The sequence below is a fragment of the Balaenoptera ricei genome, chromosome 2 (assembly GCF_028023285.1).
Source record: "Balaenoptera ricei isolate mBalRic1 chromosome 2, mBalRic1.hap2, whole genome shotgun sequence".
In the NCBI taxonomy this organism is placed as follows: Eukaryota; Metazoa; Chordata; class Mammalia; order Artiodactyla; family Balaenopteridae; genus Balaenoptera; species Balaenoptera ricei.
In genome coordinates, this window is record NC_082640.1 from 127,058,771 (window position 1) to 127,075,163 (window position 16,393).

General features: G+C 35.8%; 1 protein-coding gene across 1 annotated transcript in view; it reads left to right on the forward strand.

Annotated features, from left to right (window-relative positions):
- TTC6 (tetratricopeptide repeat domain 6) overlaps positions 1–16,393 on the forward strand; it is a 219,694-nt gene that overhangs the window by 53,648 nt on the left and 149,653 nt on the right. Inside the window, exons 2-3 of the mRNA XM_059915675.1 lie at positions 9,136–9,228; positions 14,103–14,312. Coding sequence (XP_059771658.1) covers positions 9,136–9,228; positions 14,103–14,312 — 303 coding nt within the window. The remainder of the gene's footprint in view (positions 1–9,135; positions 9,229–14,102; positions 14,313–16,393) is intronic.

Here is a 16,393-nt window from a genome sequence, read left to right on the forward strand (position 1 = left end):
CCAGATGCGCAGGCTCAGCAATTGTGGCTCACGGGCCCAGTCGCTCCGCGGCATGTGGGATCTTCCCAGACCAGGGCTCGAACCCGTGTCCCCTGCATTGGCAGGCAGACTCCCAACCACTGCGCCACCAGGGAAGCCCTGTTGGAAGGTTTTTGATTACTGATTCAATCTCTTGCTATAGGTCTGATCAAATTTTCTGCTTTTTCTTAGGTCGGTTTTAATAGTTTGCTTGTATTTTAAAATGTAATTCTTGACACTTACACTCAGTTTTGTTAGCCATTTAAAACTTATTTAGACTATTATTTATGTTTAAATAGTTTCATTGCATACCACTTTTACTCATCTATTTTTATACTTTAACTTTTTATTTTGGAGCACTTAATTGCATCTGCAAATAATTTTTCTAGAAGGTTATTTCATGTATGGTGGGTTTTCTGAGCTGCGTATATCTGTGATCCCCACTGCAGAGGAGACATGCAGAGTTCTGAGCCAAAAGGAGAGGATGCCCCTGTTCTCTCTTGTGTAGGCTCATTGTCAAGGAGTTCTTTGTGTGTCTCTTAGCTTCATGGAGTCACCTGTGAAAAGTGTTCCTTTAGCTTCTGTCTGTAGAAGCTTCTAAGGACCAGGCACCAGTGTCTGAGACAGATTCCACTGTTTTCCTAATCATCCAACCTTCCCACTGTTGTCTGCCTGAAACCCTCTCTGCATTTCCTGCCCAAATTGACCATTGGGAGCTCTGCCGACAGGTCAGCATTTGCTTCCAGAATCTGTCAGAATATCTTTTTCTGGGCACAAACTTACACATCTGCTACATTTCTAATTAAATATTTTATAGCATATGTTTAGGTGTGCTTTTATTTTCACTGATTTTTTTTTTCCTGGAACATGACAACGCAAACCCTTTTAACTTACCTACACCTTTAAAAAAATCAGTTAAATCATTTTGTATCCAGCTACTCACTTTTGCTTTTATTTAATTTACTTTTGTATTAAAAAAACATCAATTATCCTCACATTGTCTCTTCATTTTCTCTGATTTTATTACTATCTTCCCATTGCTTCCACCTCCATCTCCCCCATCGCTCTTTGGTCATTTTCCTCTATATTTTGGAAGACCTTATAATTTGTCCTCTACCATCTGATTTAATTTTCTTCATTAACATATTTTAAAATCTGCTTTTTAATATGTATTTAAATATTTTAATACTATTATTGCATTTTATTTTTGTTCAAACCTTCTTAGTTGATTCAGTTTGTTTCATTTTTATCTTGAAGTTTTCAACTCATTATCTTTACTCTGCATGGATTTCTATATTTTTTGGCAGAAATCATATCTTCTTGCATCTTGTGAGCACATCACACAATTAAAAAAAATTTATTCCTTTGGTATTTCAAAGTGTTGTCACTTTTCCCTTATCCTGCAATGGTTTTCCATAGGCCTTAAGTTGCCTTTTTCTCTTTATTCATGAAATGAGTATGTTCTTTAAATCTAGAAGTTTATTCTAATATAAAATTAAAAAGTTTAAAAAAATCATTAAAATTATATGACCTTAAAAAAAAAGTCTAGAAGTTTATGAACTGAATGCGTTTGTGGGCTTCTTTTACCCTGCACTGTTTTCCAGAGCCCTATCTATTGAGTAGGTTGACTTGCCAATCTCTGAGTCTCACTTCCTGGTTCTAGCAAGTTTTCACTATGGAATCTCTATTTCACTGTAGTGTAATCTTCAGTACGCATGGTGTGGTTTTCTAAAATGTTGAACTAATGAAAAGTATGAAAAGCTCTAGGTTTCTTTTTGTACTGTTTTTATCCCCTATTTATTTTACTTTATATTTTTAACTTATTTTCTTAATGGTTACCTTTGAAATTATAATTAACATCCTAACATAATAATCTGGTTCAGATGTATACAACTTAATTTCAATAATATAAAAAATTTGCTCCTGTATAACTCTGTTCCCTACTCTTTGTGATGCTCTTGTCATGTAAATTACATTTTTAATGCAATATGTGTCCATCAATACATATTTATAATTATTGCTTTATTCATTTTTCTTTTAAATCAGATAGGAGAGAAAAGTTACAAACAAAAATTTTATTTGTATTGTCTTATATATTTACCTATTTACTTTTACCAGTGCTCTTTATTTTTCATGTGTATTTGAGTTATTGTCTAGTGTCTTTTCATTTCAGCCTGAAGACTCACTTTAGTGTTTCTTGTAGGGCAATTATATTAGTGACAAACTCTCTTAGTTTTGTTTATTTGGGAATATTTTCATTCCTCCCTCATTTTTGAAGGATAGTTTTAGAACTATCCTGGATTTAGAATTCTTGGTTGACATTTTTTTTCTTTTAGCACTCTATATATGTCATCCCACTGCCTTTTAACCACCATGGTTTCTGATGAGAAATCAGTTGTTAATCTTACTGAGGATTCCTTATAGGTGATGAGTTGCTTTTCTTTTGCTGCTTTCAAGATTCTCTCTTTGTTTTTGAATAGTTTGACAGTTTGGTTATGGTGTGTTTAGCTTCTTTGATATGTAGATGATTTCACCAGGGAAAATTTCTGCCATTATTTCTTCCAATATCCTTTCTGCCCTCCCCTCTTCTTTTGGAACTCCCATTTTGCTTGATGGTGTCCCACAGGTCTCTAGGGCTCTGTTCAGTTTTCTTCATTACTTTTTCTTTTTCTTTTTGTTCCTCAGATTGAATAACCTCAACTGACCTATTTTCATGTTCACCAATTTTTCTTCTCGGTCTGCTCAAATTTCTACTGAGCACCTCTATTGAATTTTTCATTTCAGTTAATGAACTTTTCAGAATTTCTATTTGGTTCATTTTTATAACTTCTATCTCTTTATTGATATTGTCTGTTTGATGAGACATTATTGTCATACTTTCCTTCAGTTGTTTAGACATGGTGATTTAAAGTCTTTGTCCAATGTCTGCGCTTCCCCAAGGATGGTTCTTTTGATTGTCTTGTTTCCTGTGTTGAGCCATACTTTCTTTGTTCTTTGCATATCTCATACTTTTTGTTATAAATTGGCCATTTAAAATAATATAATGTGATAATTGTGAAAATAAGATCCTCCTCCCCTCCCCCAGGGTTTGTTGTTGTTGCTGTTTTGCTGTTGTAGTTCTTATTTTTATTGTTATCATTTAAAAAATTTTAGTGGCTTTCTTGAACTAATTTTGTAAAGTCTTTATTTGTAGTCATGTATGGCCACTGAAGTCTCTGCTTGCTAAGCTTAGTGATCAGGTGATGACTGAATATAGATTTCCTTGAATGCCTGGAACCAATCAATGTCTTTTAGTTTTTGCTAAGGGGGTCTTTTGTGTGTTGGGACACACCTTCAGTGCCCAGGTAGGCAGTTTAGAACTGTGCACTAGCCCTCACTTCCAACTTGCCTAGAGCCTCAAAGTCAGTCAGATGTGAAAACTTAGGGCTTCTAGGTCTTTTCTGAGCATGTGCATAGCCCTTGGTATGCACTTCAGTGTAGTGCAAGCACCTGACAATTAGCTTTTTTGATTTTAATGTAATTGCCTAACATTAAACTTTTGATTCCTGAGGCATCCAATTCAAAGACATCCATCTTGACTAAACACATTGCCAGCTACACAACTAGATTAAGAGCCAGACCACCTCACCCATGAAGTTCCCCCTTTTGGAAATCTCTGGTTGATCTAGATAACTGACTGTTTGATTGAACACTTTGATTCCCACCCTTATGTTTTAAATTCATCAATAGTGAGTAAACCTGTAAAACCCTGGGCACCCCACCCTTTATACTAATAAAGGCAGAACCCCAGGTCCGTTCTCCCCCTACCCCCCTCTCTCTATCTGCCTGTGATCTCACTGTGTGGCCCCAGGTATGCTGTGTATCTTTCAGGACTCATAAATAAGCCTGTCTTTTCAAAGTTCCCAGATGGTTTTGCTGAGGTATACCTTGCAATCATAATGGTGCCTCCAGTCAAAGAAATGTCTGTGGGGGCTTGCCACAAATAATATGAGCCCAGTTGAGTGCTCACAAGCATTTCTAGGTGATAGCATCACTACTGATAGGCTGAGACTGACTCAGAACAATCAAACTACACATTTATATGGCCTAGTCACTAAAATATTTATTTTATTGTTATCTTTCTTTTTCAAGGCTACAGCTGAGCTGGACAGAAGAGTATGGGAATAGAAAAAACTCATTGTTCTTACTGAGATTCATTAGTCTTTGATGAACAAGTGCTCCTTGGGTTACTATAAGTCTTTCAACAGTAAATTATGAGGCACAGAGATAAATAAGATAATATGGCCCACACACAGAAAAAAATTAATAGAAACTGTTGTTGAAGAAGGACATTGGACTTATTAGACAAATACTTTAAATTTTCATATATTTTTGTCTTCATACTTATTTTATTGGGTAGTTTGGAGAGGCTATTTTTGGCCATTTTGATGCCCTTTAAACCTGGCCTTTTGTGCTCAACACAATGGTTTTGAGATTCATTCATTTCATTGCTTATATTAATAGCTAACTTTTATTTTGAGAATGGGATCTTAACTGGTTATTGTTGGTATGAAATTTCATTTGTTGAATTTGTTAGGCATGCCTTTTACCTCTACACTGGTCTGATAGTTTTTCAATTGATTTTCTTTTTTCCACCAAATATACGGTCTAATTAATATATTTCTAGTTACTTTTCACTCAGAAATAGGTTGAATTTTATTGATGATTTTTGTCAGCAATTATTAAAAGGATCATATGAATTTCCATGTTAATCTGTTACTCTCATAAACTGGCAATGAATTATCCATCCAGTTCGGGGAATAAGTTCCTTTGTCAAGATGCATTGTTTCTAAATATGCTGATTAGTTAGATTTGCAAATATTTTAATTGGGGATTTTTGCATTTATGTTTACAAGTGATGTAAGCTGTAGGTTTCTTTATTAAGATGTTTTTATCCATTTTTGACATTTTTATGTTACCTACATTAATATGTGGAGAAATTTCTTTTTTTTTTTTTTAAAGGAACTCCTTTATTTATTTATTTATTTATTTATTTATGGCTGTGTTGGGTCTTCATTTCTGTGTGAGGGCTTTCTCTAGTTGTGGCAAGTGGGGGCCACTCTTCATTGCGGTGCGCGGGCCTCTCACTATCGCGGCCTCTCTTGTTGCGGAGCACAGGCTCCAGATGCGCAGGCTCAGTAGTTGTGGCTCACGGGCCTAGTTGCTCTGCAGCATGTGGGATCTTCCCAGACCAGGGCTTGAACCCGTGTCCCCTGCATTGGCAGGCAGATTCTCAACCACTGCGCCACCAGGGAAGCCCGAGAAATTTCTGTTTTTAATCATGATATATTTCAATTGTAGAACACATACTCTTCACTCAGATTTTTCAAAATTTATTTATTTTTTTTTACCACATTCACTTCAGATTGTTTAAATAAATAGAAAATTACAAGTAAAGTAGAGGCCCCCTTTGTATCTCTTTCCAGTAATTCTCTTCCACCTCAGATGTGAACAATATCCTGAATTTGGTGTTCATTGTTGTCATGTTTTTATACTTTAATGATGTATTTGTAAAGCTAAAAGGTGGTGAAGGATTTTTTGTAGGCTTTCACATTTAAAATTAACTGTTTAGTTATTATATTTGTAAAAAGTGTAGTCTCTTGAGCCAGATAGTCTTTGTTCGAAATATCTAACTATAATAGCAAATTTTTCTGCTTCTGTTTTCAGTTCTTTTAGTTTTTGTTTTATGCCCTTTGTAGCTTTGTCATCAGTGCATACTATATGTCTTCTGAGGGACTTGACTCTTTTTTTTTATTATGCAGTGATCCGATTTTTCCTTCTAATACTTCACGTTTTAAAGTCTGCCTTGTCTGATGTTAATATAGCCATGCCAGTTTTCTTATGCTAGTGTTTGCATGTTATATTTTCCTTCATCCTTTTACTTTTAACCTATTTGTGTCTTTATACTTAAAGTAGGTTTCCCATAGCAATCATATAGTAGGATCTTGTTTTTTCTGCAGTGTGACAATCTTTGTCTTTTAATTGGAGTGGTTAGCACAATTTACATGCAAGTATTGATATGGTTGGGTTTGTATTTATATCTTGCTATTTGCTTTCTATTTGTCGCATTTGTTCTTTTCCCCCTTTTTCCTCTTTACCTGCCTTCTTTTGATTAATTTTTAGCATTTCATGCTATTTCATACTGTTAGCTTATTTACCTTTTTGTTTTATTGTTTTAGTGAGTGCTATGGGGTTTACAATATGCATATTTAACTTATCCCAGTAAATTGTATATTGTATAAGAAACTGATAGTAGTATACTTCTTTTTCCCTTCTTCTGTTATTGTGATCTCATTTGTGTATATTTCATATCTATATAAGTTATAAATCTCAAAATATATCATTTTTAATTTAAACAGTCTGTTATATTTAAAAAAACTTCAAAAAGGGAAAAAGTCTTTTTTATTTACCCACTTTTAAAATCATTTTATCATTTATTTTCATTGTGTGCATTCAAGTTTTACTCCTTCTGCTTGAAGAATTTCCTTTAACATTTTTTGCAATACAAGTTTGATGGCAATAAATTTTTCACCTTTTGTTTGCTACAGAAGTATTTCACCTTCAGTTTTAAAAGATATTTTTGCTGGATATGGTATTCTATGTGGACAGTTGTTTTTTTTCAGTACACGTACTCTAAATATGTTGCTTTATTGTCTTCTGTCTTGCACTGTTCTGACATAAACCTGCAGTATTAATTTGTGGCAATTAGTTGCCAGTAATTCTTTATGTCTTTGTACTTATTGTTTCTCTGGATGCTTCTAAGATTTTTTCCTGTATTACTGTTTTTTTTTTTTTTTTTTCATTTTGATTATAATGTGCTTGGCACAGTGTTCTTTGTGTGTTTATCCTTGTGGTTCATGGAGCTTTTTGCACCAGGGGTTTATAGTTGTCATCAAATTTAGAAAAATGTTGGCTATTTTTTGTACAAATATTTTCTGCTCTCTTCACACCCTCCTTTCTGTGACTCAAATTAAATATATGTCAGTTTGACTGTTTGTTAATTTTGTTTCAATTTTTATTTCTCTAGGTGATATATTTTGTATGGTTTCTATTGCTATGTCTTTAACTGATCTTTTCTTCTGCAGTATTTTCTCTGATATTTATGCCACTCAGTGGAATTTTTATTTCAGATAGTGGACATTTTATCTGAATATTCCATTTGATTCTGTTTTTTATCTTACATTTGCTCCTCATTATGTTTACATCTTTGAAATTTATAATATTTATGTTAGAAGTTTCAAGATCCTTATCTCTTAATTCCAATGTCTCTGCTATTTTTGGATCTCTTTCTGTTTTTTTCTTCTGGTTATGTGTTACATACTCATACCTCTTCACATGACTAGCAGCTCTGATTAGGTGCTGAACATTGTGAATTTTACATTGTAGAGTACTGGATTTTGTTGTCTTCCTTTACAAAGGGTCAGAGTTTGTTCTGTTAGGCAGTTAAGCTACTTGAAGATCAGCTTGATCTTTTTAAGTATTATTTTAAAGTGTTGTCAATGTCCAGAGAAACTATTACTCTAGGACTAATGTACGATCCGTCTGAGGTTTGTAATGAAGATCTTTCCATAAGATCTTACGGAAAAACCCAAACAAACTTTTTGGCCAACCCAATACCATGTATTAAGAATGTCTGGTGGGAGATCTAATGATTCCTAGCATTGTGTGAGCTCTGGGAATTGTGGCTTCAGCTCTTTGGTAATTGCTTTTATTCCCCCAGCAGTTTTTCTTTGTCCGGCCTCATGGGTTTCACCATTGTACAAGCAGATTGGTGTTCAGCCAAAGACTCAAGGATTCTATGCAGATTTCTGGAGCTCTTTCTCTATGCAGCTCCCTCCTCCCCATAATGTGCCCTACAAATTCTACCCTCTTTGTCTTTTCCTTACTCTAATTTCTGTCTCTTTAACTCAGTGAGATACCTGGGCTTTGTGTGATTTCTCGCTCCTTGTGTTGTGGTCTAGAAATTGTATAAGGCAGAAATCTGGGGTGATTTAGCTTTTAGCCTTTTTTGTTTCCATTCTCTTAGTCATTTAGTCTTGCATTGCCTGTTGTCCAACCCTAAAAGAGTTGTCCTTATATTTTGTCTAGTTTTATAGTTATTTTTGACAAGTGAACAGAAGTAGAAGATAGTAACCTCAGTTGAATCTTTTTAATTAAGCAAAATTAGAAAAGCAGTATTTTAAAGTACAAGGAATGCTCATATTTTGCTGCTGACATTACTAAAAGGCTAGAGGAGAAAGGGACCTTAAAAAGTCATGAGCATCCATTTTAAGAATGATAAAACTGAGGAAAAGGGAAGCAAGATAACTTGCCTGTTGCTGTCTGGTCTGTGACTTTACAAATTGGGCAGAAGCTGGGTCTCTTTATTCCTATTCATTGTTAGACACTGTAGTGCACTATCTTCTTACCACTTCAACTGATTTGAGAATATATCATAGCAATTAGCATTAGTAATGATAAAAATGACACTAGCAGTTCTACCCATTAACGTTTTTAAAAAATATTTATTTATTTGGGTGTGCTGGGTCTAGTTGCGGCATGCAGTTTCTTGCTGCGTGCAGGATCTTTGTTTTGGCGTGTGGGATCTTTAGTTGTGGCATGTGGACTCCTGTAGTTATGGCATGCAGGCTCTTAGTTGTGGCATGTGGGATCTAGTTTCCTGACCAGAGATCGAACCCGGGCCCCCTGCATTGGGAGCACGGAGTCTTAACCACTGGACCACCAGGGAAGTCCCCCCATTAACATTTAAAGTATATTTATATTCCTTCTTGCTCTTGGTTAGATTAAATTTTACTTTTGATTTTATCTTTCTTGCGCAGCCATTTAAAAGCAGTGTTTTATAGTATCTGATTTAATATTACCTAATTGTCTTATTAAATCTGATGATATATCTATAGAGACCAGTAATTTAAAAAGCCTTAAAATTGGAACAATAGGCAAAATATTTTTATTGTATCTTTTGTTCTATATTTCTCATTTACTGCATTATATTGACTAGCGTTTTACTGCATTGAATAATATGTCTCAGTGATTTTTAAAATTGACATTATTTTAATTATTTTCTTTTTCTGCTTCAAGGATATTTCTTTAATGGGAAAAGTGTACTGGCAAAAAACACTGCAAGTGCAAGCAGAGCAAGGACTGCAGATAAGTATTAAGGAACCTCAAATGGTAAAGTCTTTAATAAAAATCCTCCTTGACTATATTGAAGTAATAGTCTGCTTCTGTTGCTTGAATGTTTATCTAGAGAGTTAAAAAAAATCTCCTCTGACTTATTTTAGAGGCGTGTTTAACTGTAAGCACATCTAATCTAATACCACGTTGAGAGTCTTGGCTATTTTGACTCACCATTGCTGCCTATCATAGACCTTTGGAGCTAAGGCCCAAAACTCATTTTGGAAGGAAAAGATTTTAACAATTCTTCTGGTCTAAAGACATTTAGATCTAGAAGGTAGCTGGAGAATTAATTAAAAATTATTAGCTTCTAAGAAAGCATCACCTTATTCTTTATTTACCTAGAAGAATTGTGAAAAGCATTGACAAGGGGCGTGTTTTGTAGAGAAATATGGACACTTGGTGACAGAAGTTTGTTTCAGAAATAGAACTTCCTTTTCATCCATCATTGGCAAAATACTTACAGGATTCAAAGCAATCTGGAACATATTCCTTGTGAATGGGAAGTGCCTCCCTGTGTGTAGAAATCCACATTTATATCAAACAAATGATGGCACGATGATCCGTCTTTTACAAAGGATTTGTAAAATGATATCATTAAATAACAAGCTCCTTTATTTCATGAAAATATGATTCCACACACATAAAAATTCACATCACAATTCAGTTTTAGGATAATATATCATGTTTAGAAAATGTATTGAATCTTTTCTTTTCCCAAAAATCATGGATCCTGTAATGTTAGAGTTACTACAAATGGTTGACTACTAGAGTTTGAGATGCTTCTGGGTTGAGATCATGTATTTTTGTCCTCTGTATTCTCATCATCTGTCTCAAGACCTAGGATATATGGCACAATATGTGGATAAATCAATTTTGAAACGTTACCACATATGCTATGGGCTTAAAACTGATATCTAGGGTAGCTGCCTCTAGGTGACACCATTTACAAGTAGATATCAAAACCTCTGAACTGTAAGTTTCTAATAGGTATAGTAAACTGATAATACAAGATCAGCTAGGTTCAGAAAAATAGAAATCTTCATTAGTAGGATAAACTTGACTTAATACCATTCACTGAATATTCACATAAAGTATAAGAAAAGATTATTCCATTTTGAAGGAAACTATGAAAAAGGCCAATTACCAGATACCTAGCTTATACATCATCTTGATTATTTAGAATAAACATTTAAGCAAAAATATTAATTGCTTTGTAATTCTGTAGGAACCATACCCTCAGCTTTGACATTTATAAGCAATTACTGGACCTCTTCTGGTCACTGGCTTTTTAAGAGGAAGCTTCCCACTTCTTTAGATGTATAATACCTTTTAAGCTGATACCTGGCCGTGGTAAAAAAGCTCCTCTGTGGTTATCTTTAATTCCAAACACATTTTTTGGGTACCTGCTCTGTGCCAGAGAACAGAACTCTATCTGTTCATTGTACCTATCCCTTAGACTTGTAGATGCTTCCTGGACTGAGATTTGTCTGTGCAGCACTGGCCAACAAGCACCCATCTGGAGAGGGCCTGCTCTTTCTAAGTGGTACCAGGCACCCTACCGTTAGAGCATGGCAGCCTCAGTTGTGAGCATCTCAGTGCCACAGGCCAGAGTGCTCTTAGTTCTTTGATGTAATTTATTTTCTTTTAAAAAAGAACATTCTTAATGCAATATCTTTCCAAGTACCCACCATTTTAAATATAATTGTTTTTGAATCATCATGGAGAATGATTTCCTCTCATACTTATCAAAAAAATCAAGGAATTCATTCATTCCTTTTCCTGTGATGTGGTGAGCATTGTTTTAGACATGGTTGATACAAAGATAGAAAATACAGCTCTTGCGCTTGAGGAACTCATTGTATAGAGTAGACCAGTATATGAAGAGACAAAGTACAATACTGTTTAATAAATATTCTAAATAGAGACTAATTACATAGTAGAGAAAAAATGTATATAATTTCCTTTCATTCATTCACAAATAATTGCACAAGTTCTACAATGTTCTAAGTGCTTGAGGTATAAAAGACAGGTGAGACACAATTTCTTTTTTAAGGAATTCTCAAACGTGAAGGTTTTGAAGTACTCAAAATTTTTGGTCTCAGGATGGCTTTAAACCCTTAAAAAATATTTTAAGGACCCAAAGGAGTTTTTGTTTGTGTGGATTCAATCAATCAATATTTACCATACTAGAAACTGAAACTGAGAAAAACAGAAATTATTTATTCATTCATTTAAAATAATAACCAGCCTGTTACGCATTAACATAAAACATATTTTTAGGAAAAAAATAATGTGCAAAACAAAACAATTCAGTGAGAAGGGTAGGATTGTCTCACACTTTTTGCAAATCTCTTTAATATCTGGTTTAATAGAGAGCTAGATTCTCATATCTGCTTTTGCATTCAATCTGTTGTATGTGTTCTTTTGGTTGAAGTATATTAAGTAAGTCTAGTCTGATACAGATTAGAAGGGAGTCATTTTAATAACCTGTTTTTTACATAGTTATGGATGGTCGTCTTTGTTAATACACCAAAACTCCACAAGTGATAGTTTCTTAAAGATTAGTTGCAGTGGAGAATCTGAAACCAGATAAATGAACTTATTGTGTATCATTACTTTAAAATTAATTGATCTACCTTGCTCCTTGAACAGACCTTTAACGCCCTGCATGATTTTGTACCTCATGTGTTAATTACTTGAAAAGTATTGACTCACTGTTTTACTCCCCCGTACTTTTCCATCATCAATGTAAATGGCAACACAGTGAAAAAGGAAAATAAGCCTTAATATTATTATGAAAATAGTCCTGACATTGTAGATCCCCTGAAAGGGCCTAAACTGCCAGGAGTCTGTGGAGCACATTTTGAGAACCAGTAGTCTATCGTGTGGGCTAAAAAAAGGGTAAGAGAGTACAATTTGGATTCAGGTTGTTTAGGTTCAAACACTGTCCTGCTACTTAGTCTCAGTATGACCTCGGGCATGTTACTTAACTTCGCTAAGCCTCAGTTTCTTCATCCATAAAATGGGATTACAAAGAGCTCCTCTACTTCATGGAGTTGTGGTGAAGATTAAAATTAAATGAGATAATGCTCATATATGTTGACAATTATAGTGATGATTACTTAGACGAATGTAATATAGTGTGATATATGCTAAAATAGAGCAGGCCACAGGGTAGTGATAAGATCACTAATGGCTTTCTGTGTAGGCGAGGCTGGCAGAGTCCTGAGAGGGTCAGTTGAAGCTGGAGGATTACCCTTTCCCTCTCAAACTTTTGAAGGGTGGAAACTTCATCTATTCAGTCCCCCCAGCTAGACCCTGGGAGAGTGTGTTGAGGAAGCCAGGAGCAGACAGGGTCAAAAGAAAGCGAGTGATGAACAGTTCTGAAAGCTATGGAACATAAAATGAATGAGTTTGTCATAGGTAGACAATAAAGGCTCATAACACATGTTACCCTTGTGTAGCTATTCTGCCATTTTATGGAAGGACCTTTTTTTAACCCCTTTTTTACCAATGAGGAAAATGAGGCTAAAAAGGGTTAAGTAACTTGACCAAGATTACACATCTATTGATAGACACATCCAGGATTTGTATTAAGTCTTGTCTAGTTACCAAGCTCTTACTCTTTCCCCAGCACCATTGAGTAGCTTTATAAAAACATGAGCTCTAGATTAAAGTTATGTTTTACAAAAGTATATTTCTTGGTTTAGCCATCCTTTCCTCATAATAAAGAAACTTAAATAGTATTTGGAACTACTATATGCCATCTTTACCCTTTATTTTACTTATTAGCAAATGAGTGTGCCAGAGAGCAAAGTGATACAATTGCATTTTCAAGTCATTCTATAAAATTCAGATTCTATGTAAATCAGACTGGTTTTCTCATCTGTTAATTTGAGGCAGTGCTCATAATCCCAAATAATCTTGGTTTAAATTTGGGTAATACCCAAAATATGTCTGTAAAGATACTTTCTTAAAGGCTTGGTGAGACGCACATTAAGTCAGTGAGACGTTTTTAAGAAACACAAAACAGGGCTTCCCTGGTGGTGCAGTGGTTGAGAATCTGCCTGCCAATGCAGGGAACACGGGTTCGAGCCCTGGTCTGGGAGGATCCCACATGCCGTGGAGCAACTGGCCCCGTGAGCCACAGTTACTGAGCCTGCGCGTCTGGAGCCTGTGCTCCGCAACAAGAGAGGCCGCGATGGTGAGAGGCCCGCGCACAGCGATGAAGAGTGGCCCCCGCTCGCCGCGGCTAGGGGAAGCCCTCGCGCAGAAACGAAGACCCAACACAGCCAAAAATTAATAATAATAATAAATAAATAAATAAAATAAAAAAAAAGAAACACAAAACAGGTGTAGGAGTGATATTTTGTGAGAATTTTTCATTAGGACTTGGCATAGAGCTGGGGTGTCTGGGTGGTCTTCTTGGGGCCTCTGTGTCAGCTCTTCTCTGAGGGACTGAAGTCATGCTTCTGGAAGAGTATTTGGCTAGCAGGCATCTCATTGCTTAGGACCAAAGAACCTCAGGCTGGGCAGAGGTCATATAGTTCAGTGGGCCTTGATTCTGTGTGAATGTGGGTGAGAATCAGGGTAAGATTGGAGTCTTGTTATTTCCTTAGAGTTGTTGCATAATACAGGGGGGTAGCAATATTTTCTGAGACAAGGGCCAACGAAAATAATTTGCCATGCTTCACGTTTTTCTTAAGTCAGTTTGAGTTTCTTTTTCTAAATCTTCACTTATTACCTCTGCTTAATTTCAGTCACACATTTTCATAGTCATTCGTTGTCAGAGAGAAAACATTGCATAACTTAAAACTTTGGAAGGACCAATAAAAAGAGCATATTTGTACATTTACGTTTCCCAACAGAATGTGCTTGAGAAGCTTCCTGAAGCTGTATCACGTATTTTCCAGATTGAACAAGAGGACGTATCGGAATGGGGAGTCCCAGATGCAGAAAGCATATTATTTAAACCTCAGGAAACTTTGGAAGTTCAGTCAGCAGATGAATCAAGTAAACCTTTGGAAGGTGAACAGCCCATTGGTGATTCAGAAACAACCAAGCGGCTGTCTTTGAAGGTAAAACACTACTTATGTTGGAAACAGAGTTATGAGAGTTGAGGATGTGTAGGTGTGAAGATATGGCCCAGAAAGGGCCAAGGCCTGTGCGAGGGTTCACCCTGAAAAAAGGGCCTTATATGTGAAAGCTGCTCCTTTGGGAAAAGGGGACTTCTGTTTTTTCAGAGATTTTAGTCTCAAACCTAATTGCAACTCCAGGGAGAGAATAAAGATTTTTAAGGAGTGAGGGAACCTCAGGGCTTTCAGAAATTGACCAAGAGTCTTCCTGTTACCATCTTGAGAGAGTCAGGAACTGTAGCCCAGGGACCTGGACTGAACTTTGTAGCCGTTGCCCCATTTAGGTTTATCCTGCTCCCTGAGTTTTTTCCTACTGTGAGAATTTTATTTTATTTATAATTTTATTCCACTTTATTTATGCATAATTTTCATAATTTTACCATATTTGTATATTGCCTTACTATTACTTACTTAGTACATTTCTTTAATTTGAGTCACTTTTTGACTTGAATAAATGAGTTTATTTAAAAATAGATACATTATTATTAGGATTTTTAAAAAAGCCACTTTTTCCTGAACCACAGCTTACTGTCTTGGTATTATCTCCAGCAGTCTATTCTGACAGATTTAGATGGATACCCCTTCTTGGGTAAACAACTCTTCTAGTCAGTCCTTCTCCTTCTGGGTTTCCCTCTCTCCACCAATGACCATGATCCTACTACTGTGCTTCGCCCAAGTGAACTAGCCATTAACAGTTCTTCAAGTTTTACAAACTTGAAATTTTTTCAAAATCCCAACTCTGAAACCTTAGATTTATCCATGACCTTATTGTTTTCTTGCCTCTCACAAAATATCAGCCTCCAAGGCCTAGATTCCTCCTAAATATTATTGCTTATAATTTTTTTCTTCTTTTTACAGTTGACCTTATGTCTGGATTAGTACAGTTGCCTCCTGGTTTTTATTCATTTCTCAAGTCCTACTTTCTTAGGTTCATCTTGCATGACACTAGCATACAGATCTTCCTGCAATAATAGATCATAAGGAAGATCCACAAGTAACAGGTGACACCACTGCTGTCGGGGGAAGGGACTTATGCTGTGATTGGTGAATGACTTCATCAGAAGTCATGCTGTCTTCCTAAAGCTCACATTTGGGGTATGAAGTGAAGCCTGCCAAGGCTGAGTAACCCCACTCATTGCTAACTACTGCAGGTGCAGCCTGTGTGTTAGGCTGACACCTTCTAGGTGTGGAGAACTTAGAAGGCATCTTTTAAAACAATGGCATCTTGAAAGAGTGTTAGATTTGTGGGTACAGGTAGTGTTTTTATGTATTCTCCTACCTGAACGCTGGGACTTTGGAAATAAAAAGAGGGGCAAATGATTAGCTACTAAATGTGTCAAAGAAGGAAATGGATTTTCTGATCAGTGATTTAACCACAATGGCCTGTCAGGAATTTGAATCCCTCATTGAAAAAGTCCCATAATGTTCATTCTTTTGGTTTGCTGTGGCTGATATTAACTATTATTAAGAAATATGCAAAATTATTTATTTTTGGTAAAAACAGTCATTTCCTAAGGTAACTAGAATTACCATGAGTGCTTACCATGTTCCAGCCACTTTGCTAAGTATTTTACATATGTTATCTTTTTTTTTCCCCTGATAACAACCCTATTATTACTCTCATTTTATAGTTAAAAAAAATGAGTCATGAAGAAGATAAATAATTTGCCCAGGTACAACCATATGGCTAAGTTGTAGAGTCAGGACTTGAACTGAGGTGGTCTAATTCTGGATCCTTCACTCTTTGCCGCTTTGCAGCACTGCCCTTTCATAACAACAATTAACAGGTATCTGGTTAAGTACAAGACTCACAGTGGCAAAAAATGACTATGGATGGAGTGTTCCTCACTTAACTAGGGGGAATGGTTTGATGAGAGGGACTTAGAGAACAGATTAAGAGGATTTCTAAACTGAAACCAGAAGTGTTTCAAAAGGAGGAGAAGAGAATGTCTGATAAGACTTTATGGTTTATAGTTGTGGGACACATCAGAAATGCCAGAGGAAACAGTGCTGGAAGTTTTCTG